Raw genomic sequence first — 18,114 nt, 5'->3', positions numbered from 1 at the left:
CCACCACAAGTTTCTTCCAAATTTTGTGTTAATTGATTTGTATTTTTTTAATCAACAAAAAAATTAATTAATTAAAAACGGGATACTTCAAATCCTTTTACAAAAACGACACCTCTCCATCTAACTTAAGTTCAGAAGAGCTTTATATGCTTCAAAACAACAGTCACAACCTAAAGCAAAATTATGCACCAGTAAATTATGCAACAAATCGCATAAGTAAACTGTCTCAAATAAACTAAAATAAGTTTTTGTACTTCACTAGTACTCAAAGTTTTCCTGTATCGGTAAGCACTAACTCAATTGGGCACCAGCACTCCTTTCTGTCGTTGCCTTCTCCTTTCTATCTAAATTCTTTTCATTCCAAGTTCCAGCATCCCATACCATATTTGCATACCCTTTCCCCTTCCAAAAGGATCCCTATAGATATTAACAGTAGTGCATAAAATGTCAAATAAGAGCGGCTTATTAAGTGCGTCTTTACAAACAGAAGCACTCTGTAAAAAAATATAGTAATATTTTTGAAATTAAATTCATTTACAAATAGTCGCACTTGTGACATCATCCTTTGTTGCAATTTTTTTATGGGTTGCCTTCACACAAGGTTGGTTGTATTTTTTGAAAAAAATTAATGTTATAATTTTTTTTATGTATTATAATTTTTATTTTTTAAAATTTATATTATTTAGTGTTTATTTTAATTTTAATTTATATTATGTTAGTTGTTAGTTTAGAATAGAATTATCGTGTTTGTATTGAGTCTGAGGGTGTTCCACCCTCAGTAATTGATATGCTATTGAGTCTGGGGGTGTTCAACTCTCGACAAATGCGTTAGGTAGAACACTGATTAAAAATCACCTGCAACGTGTTTTGTATTACAACTCAAAATGTTGCTATCAATTTTATTGAGAATGTATAATCCATATACAATGTCAATTGTATCAATCTTGTCCTTAGTCATGAAATTTTGTATCAAATACTCAGTAGGAAAAAAAATAAGTTCACATTTAAGAGATGTTTTCAATTGGGACATGGAAATAAGATTAAAAGAGAAGTCTGGTACATATAAACCATTTTTAAGAATGAATTTTTTATTAAAGAAAATTGTGTCGGAACAAGAAGCAATAACAAAATTCCCATTGGGAAGCTTAATAGTAATAGGTTTGATATGAATATATGATGTAAAATTAGACATAGAAAAGCAAACATGATATGTGACACCAGAATCTAGTACCCAAGTATATTCATTAAATTTGGAGTTTTTGAGTTTATGGATATTATCAGTGATAGCTAAATTCTGATCTTGATGATCAGCACGATGGAACCAACATGGTTCACTTACGCTTGATTATTGGAATTGTTAAAATTCTTCATAAGGTCGGAGAGAATTTGATATGGATGTTGACTGATGTGGAGATCTCCTCCACTATTTTGTTTATTTTGATCTTAACCTCCAGAATTTTCTTCTTGTGTGGCAGTGGTGATGTTGTTGAATTGAGGAGGCTTACTATACTAAGATCGGGGATACCCATGTTTCTTGTAGCAAACATGAATAGTATGAACAGTTCTATTGTTGTATGTACAAACCCTTTTATTGTTGCTAAATTTGGAACATTTGTTATCTGTTGAACAAGATGCTTTGATGTCTCTAAATCCAAGAGGATTGCTTGAAGACCCTACTACCGGTTGTGTGTGTGTGTGTGTCTTGTGTAGTTTGAATTTATTAATCCAGTCAAAGTAATGATCCAAGGTTGTTTGATTTAAGTTTTAAAACATATATGTTTTCTAAAGAAAGTGAAATATCAATTTGTTGAAATTTTGATTCAACGGTTGTTTTATACTTAGTGTGTTTTTTAAAAGAATTGGAAAAAACTTGACTTTGGTTGACTTTGTTGTCAAACGATTGATTCTGGTCTTCAATTGGTTGATTTTCTGAAAAACCTTAACATAATTTTGTTAAGTTGATTTAATATGTTTTAAATGATTTTAATTGATTATGGATCTTGAATTAATTGTTTTTAACAACTGTTTGGAGTATAAATAAGTGGATGTATGCTCCTAGTTGTTAATGATTCAAAATAACTCTTTCAAATCAGTTTTTCCAAGATTGCTTCAAGTTTTGAATCTTTTCTAAAAGTGGAATAGGATTGTGTTGTATCAAGTTTGCTTTAATCTTTTATTATTCTCATATGTACTCCATTCCTTTTCTTTTGATTACTATATTTCTGTAAGAACTCTTGTAGTGCAGATTCATAGGTTGTTCTCAAATCTATGGTGTTTTGCCAAAGATGGTATGTGTTCTTGAAGGGTTCAAGATCACCACTTTAGTGTGTGTTACTTTAGTGTGTTGTGTAATCAAAGTTTTTTATTGCCTAAATAATATAAAAATAAATTCCTAATTATTTTTTCTTGTAGGTGTTTTATTTATACATAAGGTGCAAAGTCATATAAAAATGTAATGTATTATATATTTAAAAACTCACTATATAATCTCATTAATATGAATAAAGATATAATACAAACAAAATAAAATGGGAATGAGAAATGTGTTTTGCCCTTATCCTAAACCACCCATGAATCATATGCATGCATGTTCACCAGAAATGACAAGAAAAACTAACAAATATTAAAAATATAAACATTAAAAATATAAACATTAAAAATCCAACTCTTAATCTTATATAGTAGTTCGTGACAACAAATTCGATGCAATCGAACTATCTTAATGTCAATAAAACTATTTAAGCTTTATCGTATATATAAAATATTACAAATAGATTAATAAGCTTGATTGAAACATATATATTTTACTAGAGGAAAAAAGCAACATGTTATAATTTTACAATTTTATTTTATAAAGTTGAGCATGAAGCTAAGCAACACTTACAACAGTGTTATATCAGAATTTACACAAAAAACAAAACACTTTAAATAATAATTAATTATTAATATAATTAAAATAAATATTATTTTATAAATTAAAAAATATCTAAAATAATTTTTATTATTATTGAAGTTTTATAAAATATTTTTTAAATTATTATCTAACATTATTTATCAATATTTTCTTATTTTCCGTAATATATTTTGAAAAATATAAGAAAATATACTATATACACAGATTTTTTATCTATATTTTTTTTCTGCATAAAACTTGAATTAATATCTACTATTTAAGATTAAATTAAGAAAAATTAATATGTAAAGTAATTAATGAAAAAACTATAATAATTAAATATTTTTTGACAAAATAATTTAATAGATTTCTTATTGAAATTATGTATAAATCAATATCAATATTATATACAAATAGAAATATTTTAAAAATCACTTTAAAAGAAATTTTATAAATCATAATAGTGAGGATGAAATTATGTCAGAGAGATATGTGGTTTAGTGTATGCATGTGGAAAACATCTGGAAGTGAGTAGACAAGCACGAAGAATGAAAAGATAGATAAGGAAGGATACAACAAAAATGCAGGAGAAGTCGATAGTTAATTTTGACCAAATAAATGTGAAATTATTTATAAAAGGTTTATGGAAAAGCATACCAAAAATTTGTATTTATATGAAATTCTAGGTAACGTAATATATAATTTGTAACCTGATGGTAATGTATAACCTATGAACTATATGTTTAATAAAACCATTAGAAAAATAAAACAATGTGATGAGGGTAACATAGATACAATATGAGTAGGTGTTTTGGTATGGGTAAAGGTTTAGGGTTTAAATATATCTTCTTAAAATTTATATCAATACTCAAATTTTTATATATACCTACACCAACAAATATTTATATGCAACTTAAAATATAATTATATAAAATAAAATCTTGTTTACTCGTGCATAGTATAACTAATGTTGATAAAATCAAATAAAAAACTGAGCTGCATATAAACATTTAAAAAATATTTCAGTAGCTTTAAAATAAAAATAAAAATATAACAAACATACAAATATGAAAATGAAGTACCAATAATTCAGCCTAAACAAATTTATTAAACACAATGTTTCAGGACTTAAACTCAGAAGGAAATGTGCCATACATCACACAACAACAAGGAAATAATAATACACGACAATGCCTTTAGTTTGTGGACACACATACTTAGACCGACAGACATAAAAGTAAGAAGACTATTGAAAACAACAACATACGACCGATAAGCATCACTTCCTCAGAAAATTTCCTGAGAAAATCCTCTTGCAAAATGGACTGGTGCGCAACATTTTGTAATTACGAATTGCATCAACCAAAGAAACATGCAGAAGGCCCTGTAACACATAAATCTTTAAGTAACTAATAAGAATTCTCACAATTACTATTATATGTTTTGAGAGTAATTTTTCAAACCTTGGTGAAGGTGAGAGCAGATTGAATGACATAATTGGCATATGGATCTTGCAAAAGCCGTTCAAAATGAGAAGCAGACAGCAATTCTCGAACTATCCTGGACCTGGTATCTGCAACATTTCTCAGACATTTTTCGACCACATGACTGCTGAATTTCTGTGTAGACAAATGTACATAATTCCCTTCAAACTGACCAAGCATTTTGGCTACGGCAATTGGAGTATCAGTCTCTATAATATATTGAACAACATAATTTCTGCAACAAATATTTTGTCTGTCACTTAGTATATCAAAAAAATGGATAGATTAGGAAACTTTTTGAATGTGATAAATCTCTATAACCAACAAAATATTTACAAAAGGAACTAGGCAATTATACGTCACGCCTAACTTTCTAATTTCTAAATGAATAATATATATCAAATGGATCCAATAATATCAAATATGTTACCCAAATGGATCCTGGGCGAGGAGAAGTCCATGTTTGCATACTTCTGAGATCAGCCTCTCTCGATTTGTACCCATAGAGTAATAAATACAGCGTTGCAGTACACAGCATCCATGCTGATGAGTAGCTATGTCAATACAAAACTTCACAGAAGCATCAAAGATAAACTGCAAGAGAAAGGATATGCATTAAATATCAAACATTGTGTAATATATACAAGCACAGTCTTGGGTTATCCCGCCAAATAAACATATCAATAGACTGAATACTGTCGTGAAAATAAACAGTACTGTGTTCATCCTTAAGTCCTAAGAATATGGCATCTTTATATATTAATAATTCCTATTTCAATGTCAAGGATAATATTATGATGGTGACTGTTTTAAGAATACTTTTCCATATTGCATTGCCATGTAATTGCGTCCCAATGTTTAATAAATTAAAATGTATTCAATTTGTACAAAACATTATATACAGGTATGATGTAACAACTAAAAAGACTGTAAAATAGTAAAAGATGGGAGAGAGTTAAACCTGATTATCTTGACAGCTGAAGCATTGCAAGCAGCGTTGAATGACGTGATTTCCATTCAGATCCTTGATAAGATCAAGAAAACCCGGTTGAATGGCAGACTTGACCAGTGAAATTTGATCATCGGAATCGAGGGTCTCAATCAACTTCTGCACCACACGCGTGCTGTTTACAGTGACACTGTTAGCTCAGTGACCAAACCAAGCAACAAACAAAACAAAACACATGCTTCATTTTATTTTATTTTTTCTATTCCTGTATAGAAGTAGAAACTTTTTATAAAATAGGAAGAGATATACCCGTGAGTATTCAAAGAGATTCTAACGAGCTGGCCTGGTCGATTGGTCAACATGAGCACAATCTGCAGACGTTGGAAATCGGTGCAAACATCGAGCAACTTCTGCACAAGATAATTCCCGAAAGAGTCCACCATAAGTTCAACTACACTCCCAATGATTCCCTCAAATACAATACACATATCTTCGAAGCTTCCCTCATCAACCTTCCGCTGCAGGAAACGACAACCGTTCTGATCCTTTGCCAGGTTGTAAATGTAACACTGAGAGTCAGGAACAGAATAATAATCCAGCGGCATGGGCAGTGAGATTTCCCCAATCTTTTGACCAGAAGGACCCCCAGGAAAAAAGTTCTTGGAAACACTACCACCCACACAAAACTCGTCATGGGTAGGACCCCTTCTATAAGAAGAACTATGCCCCTTCTCAAAGCAGCGCCTTGAATCTCTCCCTTGTAAGATAATGCTATTGTCACACCTAAAAGCTGCAGGGTCTCCCCCGACTCTCCTCGGAGGCAGGAAGTGAGGATGTTCCGTCTTCTCTTTCGCTGCAACATAATAATGCGAAGGATTACTAGCATTGGAATTCATAGCCGTCATTGGGGATAACCTGACGAGGTTTTTGAAGCCTCTGGGAGAGTGTGGAGCCATATAACGATCACGAAAAATGTGATAATTGCCACTGGCATGTAGCTGATTCCTCCTCTGGTCTACGAGATGAGGATACACATGATTAACGTGATCATCTGGGATATCAAAGGTGTAACCTTTATCTAACAGCCCCACGTTGTTAACATGGTGGTGATACGGGAGGAGAGGCCCGGTTTCATTGAACATGTTAACGTTATTAACATGGTGGTGATAAGGAAGAGTCTCTGACTCGTTGAACAAACCCGCATTGTTAACATGATAGGAGAGGGTTCCTTGTTCATTGAACAAGCGGGCATTGCTGACATGGTGATCGTATGGGAGGGTTCCAGTTTCATTGAAACAAGAATCATAAGGGTTTGGAAGGGTTCCTGTTTGATTAAAATAAGGACAGGGGTCCACATTGGCTTGGGTTTGATCAAGGAGATTCATTTTGGAGAAATCTGATATGAATGAGGGATCATTGGCCCATTTGGTGTGGGTGTGAGAGAGAGTGGAAGGGTCATGGTCTAACCAGAATTTGGGAGAGGGAGGTGGTGGTGGTGAATATGGAGGAGGAACCTTGGTAATGGGGGACCCAACAGCCACGTGGTCAGGGTGAAGGACGCGGAGACAGGATGGTGGTGTCCGTGTTGGATTGGGTGCATTGGGAATCCCAACAAACCTGGTTTTTCCTTCCTCTGCTGCTGCGCTTCTCTTGTTGTCCTCTGACATGTTGACACTGATGCGTGCGTCCATGATTCAGGGTTTTTTCTGTTGTTTTGAGGTGTAGAGGAGTGAGACGGAATTAGAAAGTATTGGCGGCTGCAGCACTGAGGTTGGCCTATGAATCTGGTGAATTTGATTCCATAGGGATCTGTGAGAGTGAGAGAGTGAGAGGGTTTTTGATTGATTGCTACACCACTGACACTGAATCACTGAGGCAGGTTTAACAAAACACCCATCACCTCTGTTAATCCTTTTATTCCTCTAATCCTACTTATATCAGTCTCACATTCAGCAAAACTTACCCTACTTACTCCAATAATATTTATATCTTCTTTTTTTTCTCTTTCTATTTAACCGAAACTAATCAATTAAATTTGAGTTTTTTAATCTGTTAAAACTGTATCAATAATTCAAATGATCTTCTATTATTTAATATAAAATGTGATTTCAATTCTGTTATTTTGGGCTAAAACAGATTTACTTGGTTCTCTTTTAAAAATAGTAAATATTACACAAATCTCGTTAACTTATTTTCACATATATAACATAATGTAAAAGTTTTTAACAAAGGAAACTAGTCAATTTCTCAGTTGGGAAAATATTTTAAATCATTAATGTGTGGGTTTAAATTTGACAAAAATTTATAACAGTAATAATTATTAGATTATTTAAATAGTAATATGGACTCAAACTGACTATATCATCCCAAAACAAACAAAATAACATGATTAACATGTTAATTTTACTAATAAGTTTGGCTTATATAAAAATATGCTTTGAAAATAGTATATTGTAATAGTTTTGAAAAATAAATCGTTCATTATTGTACGTGAAACAAGTACAATGTTGTTTCACAAATTAAATGTTATATATCAACTACAAAGAGTTGATAAAGAGAATATATGCAAAAAAATTTATAACAACTATGAGTTTAAAAGAGTTATCCTTACCTACAGCATAACTATAATTTAAAAATAAAGTTTGAAATTTTTTATTTTTGTTAATATTTTATATATACAATTATATGTTTTAAGTGTATATCACTCTTATGTGGGGCAGGGACCTTAAATAGCTCAAGTTCTTTGTTAATAGTTTTATCTTTATTTTGTCCTGCATTCTTGTTTGCTTAAGCTACAAACTTTTTTTTTTCTATACGGGTTGGAACACTCTTAAATGTTCCATTTTATTTTATTAATTTATTGTTGATGAAAAAATTAAAAAATAAAATTATTTTTTTATTGTAGTGAGGACATAAATGAATAAGATTCGAAGTCTTTTAGTGCTTAATATGTTCTAGTTGCTTGCTTTATATTTGTTTTAGTGTATTTCAATTGAGTTTATTGTTCATTCGAGTTTGAGACAATGTTCTGTAATATCTTTAAAATTGTAAGTTAAGCCTATTTTAATTTGATTGATTGTTTATTTAAATGTTTTTTTAGGAAAATTGATAAATAACGTTTTACAATTTAATATTTATATATACTATAAGAACATCATTAAATAGAAACCAACAATAATTATTAAATTAAAGACCATTTGAGAGAATAAAAAAAATTATTGATTTTTAAATTAATTTATATTATTGATAAATAGGTTCAAAATTGGTATCTAATTAGCTATCAAAGTATTAACTACCAATTATTTATATTCTAAATTTTTTAGAAAAAAAACATGGTAGCTAATTAAATACGAAACTATTTATCAATAATAGAAATTAATTTAGAAACCAATAAATATTTTAGTAAGTCACTAATTTAATCAATATAGTAAGTTTTCTCTAAAATTACCTCTAATTTAGTCAATACAATAACTAATTATTTTTTATCTAAAATTAATTTTATTTAATTATTTTCTTATAGATATATTATTTTTTATGGTCATGGATAAGATGTTAATATGTCTAACTCTTCTAACACTTAACTCTTAATTACTTTAGAAAATGTGTGAACTTAATTTAATATTTTATCATTCTTATACATTAAAAATAACAAATTAATTCTTCTTTAAAACTACTGTAACTTGTTTAAGAGTAATATTAACCTATCTCAATACCTTAAATAGATTAGTTAGTTTGTTGTCAAATCAGATTTATAAGAAAGACTGCAGCATGGTTTAAAAACACCTGTGTAACAGTAACACCTAATTTAGGTAAAAAAAAATTATCTTATTTAATATAATTATTCTAATAAATTAAAATTCTAAAAAATAATTAAATAAGTTTTAATTATAAGTAACTAAATGACAATCAAACATATTTTTAGCAATAGTATCCTTAAAATTCTTGAAAAAATATATATTTTAAGCAAATATCCGTTGAAGATCTTGGTAGATTTGGTCTCAATAGAACTTAACACAATGAATCAGGAACACAATGAAACAGAAACAAAAGTGCTATAAATGCGGGAATTCTGATTTCAAATTTTAAATATTAGTGTGGACTGAACCATACGATACAAGAAAGTGATTTGGCAAACTGTTAAAATTCATAAATTAGTTATATTATTATATATCATCCCTTTATATTATAAGACACTATTAATAGAATTTATAAACCTATAAACGAATAAAACTAATAAATTCAGTTTAGTTTATTGACTGTTGAAAAAATGTTACCATATATTTATTATTAACAATTTATAATTGTTTTGTCTTCATTGATAAAAAAAATATAATTATTCAAAATATTTAATAGAAATAAGTAATACAATTAATATTATATAAATTAAAAAAATGGACCATTAATCTCTTTTAAAATATGATTAAGAAGAAGAAGTATAAAATTTAAATAAAACTGATATAATATTTAATGTAGTATCTAATACTTTTTTGTGTTTAATTTTTTTTTATAATAATAAATAATCACTTTTTAAAAATAATTTTATTATTGACAAAAGAATAACACATGTAATAATAATATATAAATTAAACACTAAAATTAAGGAGATAATCTCTCTACATCTCATCTTCTCAAAACAAACAACATTTTAAATAAAAGGTGTATTAAAGTAACCTCCTACTTTTTTACACACAAATGCACAAAATTCTACTATTTGGCAGTACTTTTTAACTAAACATTTATAAAGACAAAAAGGACCTTCTTCAAGATTTAAAAAGATAAAAAGGACCTTCTTCAACCTTTGACTTCATTCTTATGAGATTGGGTCTGTGGCTTTAGGTCACTCTTTTGTAACCTGTGAATGCCATGCTATCTTCATTAATATATCACATCTATGTTTAAGTATGAAATTAAAAACAATACATATACACTATGTTCTTTATCATATTTCTCATAATTCGTTTGATTACTTCTAAAATGTTATTGATCAACTCATGATATTTTATTACTGCTTCTATCTGCATATTACTTAATTTATGATAACATAATTTAAATATCCTCTTTTTAGAGTACTTCTTTACCTACTTAACTAATTCCTCCCAATTTGATATTCTAACTTTCCAACTAGTTCAATCTAAATCCTTTTCACATTTTCATTAATTATTGTAGTAGTAGTAGGATATTCTCAATGTATAAATGCATTAATGTATATGGTTAAGGTTATAATTAGTGTGTGGCAGACAGAGGATAATATTTCTTAGAAGGTTAAATCTCTTGCTTTTTTTTTAAGAAGTATGTATATTATAATTTGTTGTTGATTATGTAAAGTTAATTTATATAATCAGTTATTATAGTGATTATTAAGTTTTAAAAATTCTGTAATAGTATAACTTACCGAACAAATTTTATAATAAAAGTATTCAAATTTAATGTACTATAATAAATGATAATATATAACAAAATTATTACCATTTGAAATAAATACTTTAAAAGTTATTTTCAAAATAATTTTTTCATAGTATACAAAATTAGCACTATTATCCTTGACCATAAATTTGTATATTTCAAATTCTCCATTAAGACTTTGATTTATAGGCAGAGTATCACGTAGTCTCGAGAGTCATTTTGCCCATATTTGAAAATAATATGATTGTTAGAATATGTATACTTATGGTTAAAATTTGTTTGTTTACATATTTTTTGAACGTTCTTGTACATGATATGGAGTACCTAAAATACTTATTTTTTATTTTATTTGTCTGATAAAAAGAATTATTTCAAATTTGTAACATACATTTTGTTTAGTAACACAACTCTCTAATTTATTTTGTTTTTCTTTTTTTTATTGAAGTAGTGTAATTAAATATCAATTTTATTTAAATTATTTTTTAGTGAATTATATTTTTTAAACACAAAGAGGTTAAATTATGTTTTAATTCATGATTTCAAAATAAATAAAAAAAATAATGATTTAACGTATACAACTTCAAAAATATTAAATTAAAAAAATAAATAATAAAAATATATTTTTAAAACACTATTTATTAATTGTAAAGTATTAATTTTGAAATAAAAAAGAGATACAATAAAATTATTAAGTGTATTTATTAAATAAAGATAATGTTTACTATTAAGAAATAATAAAATGTTTATTATGTTATTTTCTTATTACAAGTTTTTGGTTGTTTTTGTTATCCTATTAGTGTAACTTCTCAATAAAGAAATTAGATCAACTATCTGTTTTTGAGATTTTTTTTATTTTATTTCAACCTCAAATTAAATAATATTTTTTTTAATCTTCAAAATCATAAAATTGAGGTTTCAAAACATACTATCTTTTATGAAAATTATTTTTTTTATAAATTGAAAGATGATACTACTAAGAGTCTCAACAATTTATACCTCATTTTTATTTGTGACTATTAGGTATAACAGTAATAACTGTTTATAACAGTCCTAACTGTTCACTTGTATTCCATACTGCACTAGGTACTATTAATACCCAGACTGCTCTACATGTAAATCAGAATCTCAAATACTAAAGTTCTCTCAATCTCTCTCTCTCTTCTTCCTAATCTTTTCTCTCACCCTCTTTACTCTTTTATGGTATCCAGAGCCAAAAATGACCTCATCATCTACCACTGAACCCAATTCTGAAACTTTTTCTGCCAAGCCGGAAGCCCTTCCCCCTCATATCTTTCATACGCCAATTCCTCTAAAACTGGACTCAGAAAACTTCCTTGTCTGGCGGCAGCAAGTTAATGCCACTCTTCGCAGTTTAGATCTTCTTTATTTTCTGGATGGGTCTTGCATTCCTCCACGTCTCATTTCTATCGAAGAAGACGCTTCTGCAATTGTGAATTTCAAATACATCCAGTATGATCGTCAAGATCAAGCAATCTTGGCCTGGTTACTGGCATCAATGACTCCAGGTGTCCTCACCCAGATGGTTGGCATGGACACGTCAGCCCAAGTCTGGGAAAAGCTCCAGACCCATTATGCGTCCCAAACCCGTGCTCAAATCAAGAAGCACAAGCAGCAGCTGCGTACACCCAAGAAGGATCGCTCCATCTCTACCTACCTTCTTGATATCAAGAAAACTGTAGATCAATTGGCTGCTGTGGGTTGTCCCATCTCTACCGAAGATCACATTGAAGCTGTTCTTGATGGGCTGTCTGAAGAATACGACTCCTTTATAACCTCTATCACATCCCGTCTTGACCCTTACACGGTTGCAGACATTGAAGCACTGCTTCTTGCTCAAGAAAATCGTATTGAACGAAACAAACAATCTGTTGATCACATTCTGCAGGCAAATGTTGCTTCTGTCCCATCCTCCTTCTCTCCCTACAACTCCAGTTCTACACATTCTTCCTCCTTTTTCCGCCCCTCTGGTCACGCCAAACAACGGTTCTACTCTAAACCCCGCTTTCAGTCATCCAAGAACTTCCCCAAGATATCTTCTACTGCTTCCTCTTCTCGGGTTCAATGTCAAATCTGTGGAAAATATGGGCATACTGCCCTTCACTATTGGCATAGGTTTGATTCTTCCACTCCATCTCAAGTTACTGTTAATACTGCTCATTTTCCTTCATCTTTTTGAGATGATGAACCTTCGATCCTCGGGACTCCCAAAAATCTCCATGATCCCCTTTGGTACCCTGATAGCGGTGCTTCCCATCATCTCACTGTTCATGGCACCAATCTTTCCACAACAACTCCCTACACAGGTTCGGAAAAGGTGGCTGTAGGTAATGGTTTCTAGCTTCCTATTACTTCTATTGGTTCTGCAACTTTTACAGATATTAATACTCATCATACCTTCTCTTTACACCACCTTCTGCATGTTCCTACTATTTCTAAAAATCTATTAAGTGTTTCCAGGTTCGCCCGTGATAATAATGTTTTCTTTGAGTTTCATGCTGATGTTTGCCTTGTTAAACGTCAGGGAACCAACAAAATCCTGCTCCAAGGCAAGCTTAAGGATGGTCTTTATGTGTTTCCCAATCTAGTTCAAACTGCATCATACTCTGCTTACAATACTGCACTCTCTGCTGGCTCTTCTGCTTATCATTTGTGGCACTCCCGGTTTGGTCATGCCCAACCAAGAGTGATTCATCGAATAATGAAGATGTGTAATATACTCTTTACTGCTAAACATGAATTTTGTGAATCCTGTGTTGTTGGCAAGTCCCATCAGCTTCCTTTTAAAGCCTCTCAAACTATATACTCTAAACCTTTATAACTTGTTTTCATTGACATTTGGGGGCCATCGGCTACCCCTGCCACTAATGGTGCTCCTTATTATATCTCTTTTGTGGATGCTTACACTAGATATGTTTGGTTCTATTTAATTCATGCTAAATCACAAGTTCTCACTGTTTTTAAATCTTTCAAAATATATGTTGAAAAACAGACTGGTTTTCCTTTGTTAAGCATTCAGACTGATAATGCAAAAGAATTTCTCTGTTTTAAATCCTTTTTGCTATCCAATGGCATATCTCACCGTCTCACTTGCCCTCACACTCATGAACATAATGGTTCTGTGGAACGCAAGCATAGACATATTGTTGATATTGGTTTGACTTTACTTGCTTGCTCTAAATTACCCATGCATTTCTGGGGCTATGCTTTCACTGCTGCTGTATCCATTTTTAATGTTTTACCCACACCTGTTTTAAATAATCAAAGCCCATACTATTTGTTGTTTAACACACACCCTGATTATGTTTTTTTATAAAACCTTTGGATGTGCTTGTTATCCTTTGCTTCGCCCATATAATAAACATAAAATGAGTTTTCGTTCATCTTTGTGTGTGTTTCTTGGCTATGCATCCAATCACAAAGGCTACATGTGTCTCTCTCCCTCTGGGCGTATGTATATTACTCGCCATGTTACCTTTAATGAATCTGTTTTTCCCTATGCTGATTCTTCTAACCCTTTTTCTTCTGTCTCTCCACCCACAAATAGCCCCTCCGATGCTTCACCTAGTTTAACTGTTTTTCAGCAACCAACTTTCTCTGTGTCACAACCAGCTCTTCCTGCCTCACAACCCATCGCCCCTGCCTCTTCATATGGCCAACCTGCTTCCTCTGCATCCACATCTTCTCACTCTGATTTGTCTTCCATGGTTTCACCCCCACAACATTCTGCTCCTCACAACACTCACCCTATGCTTACACGTGCGAAGGCTGCCTTACTTGGTCCAAGTGCTCTCACTGCTGTCCCTGTGTTGCCTCTCCCAAAATCCACCAAAGAGGCCTTACAGCTTCCCCAATGGCTTGCTGCCATGCAAGAAGAACTTGCTGCTCTAAACACAAACAACACTTGGATTCTCACTACCCTTCCTCCTGAAGTTCAACCCATTGGCTGCAAATGGATTTTCAAAATAAAATGCAATGCAGATGGCTCATTTCAGCGCAATAAAGCTCGCCTGTCGCCAAAGGTTTTCATCAGCAATATGGTTTTGACTATTTTGAAACATTCAGTCCTGTGATAAAGCCTGTCACCATCCGTATTATCCTCACTCTAGCACTTCAACTAAAATGGTCTGTCAATCAAATTGATATTAATAACGCCTTTTTGTATGGTGACCTTGAGGAATCTGTCTACATGAGTCAACCTCCTGGTTTTGAAACTGGTGACTCCAACACTGTCTGCAAACTTACCAAAGCTCTCTATGGGTTGAAGCAAGCACCTAGATCCTGGTTTCACAAGCTAAGTACCACTTTGCTTTCTCTTGGTTTTCATCCTACTAAAAGTGACACCTCTCTTTTCCTTCACTTCCACAACAATATTACGCTCTTTATCCTAATCTATGTTGATGACATACTAATCACAGGGAACTCTAACAGTGCCATTCAGCGTCTTATTCACTCTCTCAGTCAGCACTTTGCCCTAAAGGACCTTGGGACTCTTCATTACTTTCTCGGGATTGAAGCCACTTGGACGTTGGATGGCGGCTTACATCTATCTCAAACTAAATACATTCAGGATCTCCTTCGTAAAACCAACATGCTCTCTTCCAAGCCTCAACCAACACCTATGCTCTCCACTACTCGTCTAACAATAGACGCCTGTTGTAGATGATCCTTCATTCTATCGCTCAGTGGTAGGCTCTCTTCAATATATCCTCATCACTCGTCCTGAACTCGCCTATAGCGTCAACAAAGCATGCCAGTTCATGAACAACCCTCAACATCACCACTGGAATGCTGTTAAACGTATTCTTCGTTACCTAGCTGGCACTACCACTCATGGTCTTCATCTTCGGCGCCCTTCTCAACTCACTCTCAATGCCTTTGCTGATGTTGATTGGGGTTCTGATCCTGATGACAGGAAATCCACCTCCGGCCTTGTTGTCTTTCTCGGCTCGAACCCTATTGCTTGGCTTTCAAAGAAACAAAAGGTTGTTTCTCGCAGCTCCACTGAAGCAGAATATCGCAGCATTGCTGCTACGCTTGCTGAACTCAAATGGATCCAGAATCTGCTCACTGAACTTCGTCTTCCTCCTACGCTACCCACCATTCGCTCGGATAACCTTGGCGCTGTTCTTCTTGCATCCAATCCTATTATGCACTCCAAGACCAAGCATTTTGAGCTTGACCTCCATTTTGTTCGTGATGCTATTCAACAAAAGCAACTGCACCTTCTACATGTCCCTGCCACTTTACAGATCGCGGATGTTTTCACGAAACCTTTAAGTGCTGGCCCTTTTTCAGCCTTCTCACATAAATTAATGGTGTATCCTAAACCATCAATTTAAGGGGGGGATATTAGGTATAACAGTAATAACTGTTTATAACAGTCCTAACTGTTCACTTGTATTCCATACTGCACTGGGTACTATTAATACTCAGGCTGCTCTACATGTAAATCAGAATCTCAAATACTAAAGTTCTCTCAATCTCTCTCTCTCTTCTTCCTAATCTTTTCTCTCACCCTCTTTACTCTTTTAGTGACACAAATTATTATCTATTCAATAATATTTTTCAGTTTTCTCTTTCTCTTTTACCTCTCACCTCATCTTCCCTATTGTTTTTGCTTATGGTTTCTCAGTTTTCTGTTTCGATCACTTTATGTGTTGCTTTTTCTATTTCATTGTTTTTTTGGTTTCCACGTAATCGATCAACAAAATTGACTACCATATTTACCTATATCTTTATTCTGATGAGAATTTCGCCGTTTCGTTGGTCTCTCCTGTTCTTGACTCAACGTACTTCCACTCTCGAAGTAGGTCAGTTATAATGACACTAAGTGCGTAGTGAAATTTGTTTTGGATGCTCATCCGTGTCCACCGAAAAGTGACCCTACCTATTCAGCATGGGTTAGATGTAACAAAATGATTGTATCATGATTAGTACACTTGATTTCTCTTCCTATTAGACAAAGCATAATTTGGATGAATGTAGCCGTTGATATTTGGAATGATTTAAAAACAAGATATTCTGAAGGTGATCTCTTTAGAATTTCTGATTTGCAATTTTAGGCTTCTTCTTTAAATAAAAATTATTTTACAAAACTCATAATAATTTGGAACGAACTAGATAATTTTCGACCTAACCCTATATATGTTTGTCAACATAAGTGTAATTGTTTTGTGACCTCTCTTATTAGTAAGAGAAAATGTGAAGATCAAGCCATGCAATTCCTTCGAGGGCTTAGCAAGAATGTAAATTAGCAAGTAAATTTTTTATTACAAGTATTAATTACACTAGTGCAAATCATAATATTGTTGTTATCTTGTTTTTAGAAAATTGGGTCATACTAAAAAAGTTTGTTTGAGAAAAGTTGGTTTTCCCAATCAAGAAAACCAAGAACTTTAGATTTAACAGCAACAGAAAAATTTGTACTTATTGTGGTAGAAATACTCATGCCATCGATGCATGTTACAAGAAAAAGAGTCTCCCCTTGATTACAATTCTTCTAATGGTAGGACTACTCAAGTGCTTAGCACTGTTTTAACTAATGATATTTCTTTTAAGAATTGTCAACAAGAACAAGAGGATGTAGACATGGTTTTGTCTTCACAACTCAACACTACTTGTCTTCTTTGATTAAACAAAATACAACAAAAAAATATCGTGACTCAACCTCAGTGCAAGTGAATCAAATAGGCTCTTTCACTGTTGATTCCAATCACAAAGATTTTCCAACTAGTAACATTAATGCTTTAAGCAATTCCTCCACTACTAAAATTTTTTAGATTTTACATATGGATATTTGGGATTCCTGTTCTATTTTTTTTACTATTATGGATGATGTTTCTCGTTATACTTTGGTTATTCTTATGCATACTAAATCTCAAGTTATGACATATATAGCTAGTCTTTTTATCTTATGTTGAAAATATTTTCAAACCATTGTTAAAATAATACACTCTAACAATGGAGCTGAATTTGTCATGACAAATCTTTTTCTTCTAAAGGCATTATTCATCAAAGAACTTGCATAGAAACATCGGAACAAAATGGTATTGTAAAATGTAAATATCAACATATTCTCAATGTAACATGTGTTTTACTTTTTCAAGCGAATTTACCTCCTATTTTTTGGCATTTTGTTGTATTACATATTCTTATTCTTATTAATTGTATTCACACTCCTTTATTAACTCCTTATAAAAAATTACATGGATCTTTATATGATATTTCCTTACTACGAGTTTTTGGCAGTCTGTATTCCAACATTATTACTTCTCAAAGAAAAAAAATTAGATGTACAATTTGTTTCTGAAACTCTTTTTTAGGCTTTCAACCACATTATATTTGTTCTTAATCTTCAAAATCAT

The 18,114-nt window shown here is 31.9% G+C and overlaps 1 protein-coding gene across 1 annotated transcript; it reads right to left on the bottom strand.

The window, feature by feature from the left end:
* Nucleotides 1-3,983: 3,983 nt before the first annotated feature.
* On the bottom strand, nt 3,984-7,212 carry LOC137821710 (uncharacterized). The gene is made up of 5 exons (XM_068626436.1): nt 5,636-7,212; nt 5,339-5,501; nt 4,808-4,971; nt 4,357-4,612; nt 3,984-4,277 (listed from the first exon to the last, which is right to left on the bottom strand). Exons 1-5 carry the CDS (start codon nt 7,015-7,017, stop codon nt 4,173-4,175), a joined length of 2,070 nt encoding a protein of 689 aa, XP_068482537.1. The 5' UTR covers nt 7,018-7,212; the 3' UTR covers nt 3,984-4,172.
* Between the last annotated feature and the right edge of the window lie 10,902 nt (nt 7,213-18,114).

This window comes from Phaseolus vulgaris, chromosome 9, assembly GCF_000499845.2.
Source record: "Phaseolus vulgaris cultivar G19833 chromosome 9, P. vulgaris v2.0, whole genome shotgun sequence".
NCBI classification, from domain to species: Eukaryota; Viridiplantae; Streptophyta; class Magnoliopsida; order Fabales; family Fabaceae; genus Phaseolus; species Phaseolus vulgaris.
Note: the sequence above shows the minus strand (reverse complement) of the source record. Positions and strands in the feature narration are given on the sequence as shown.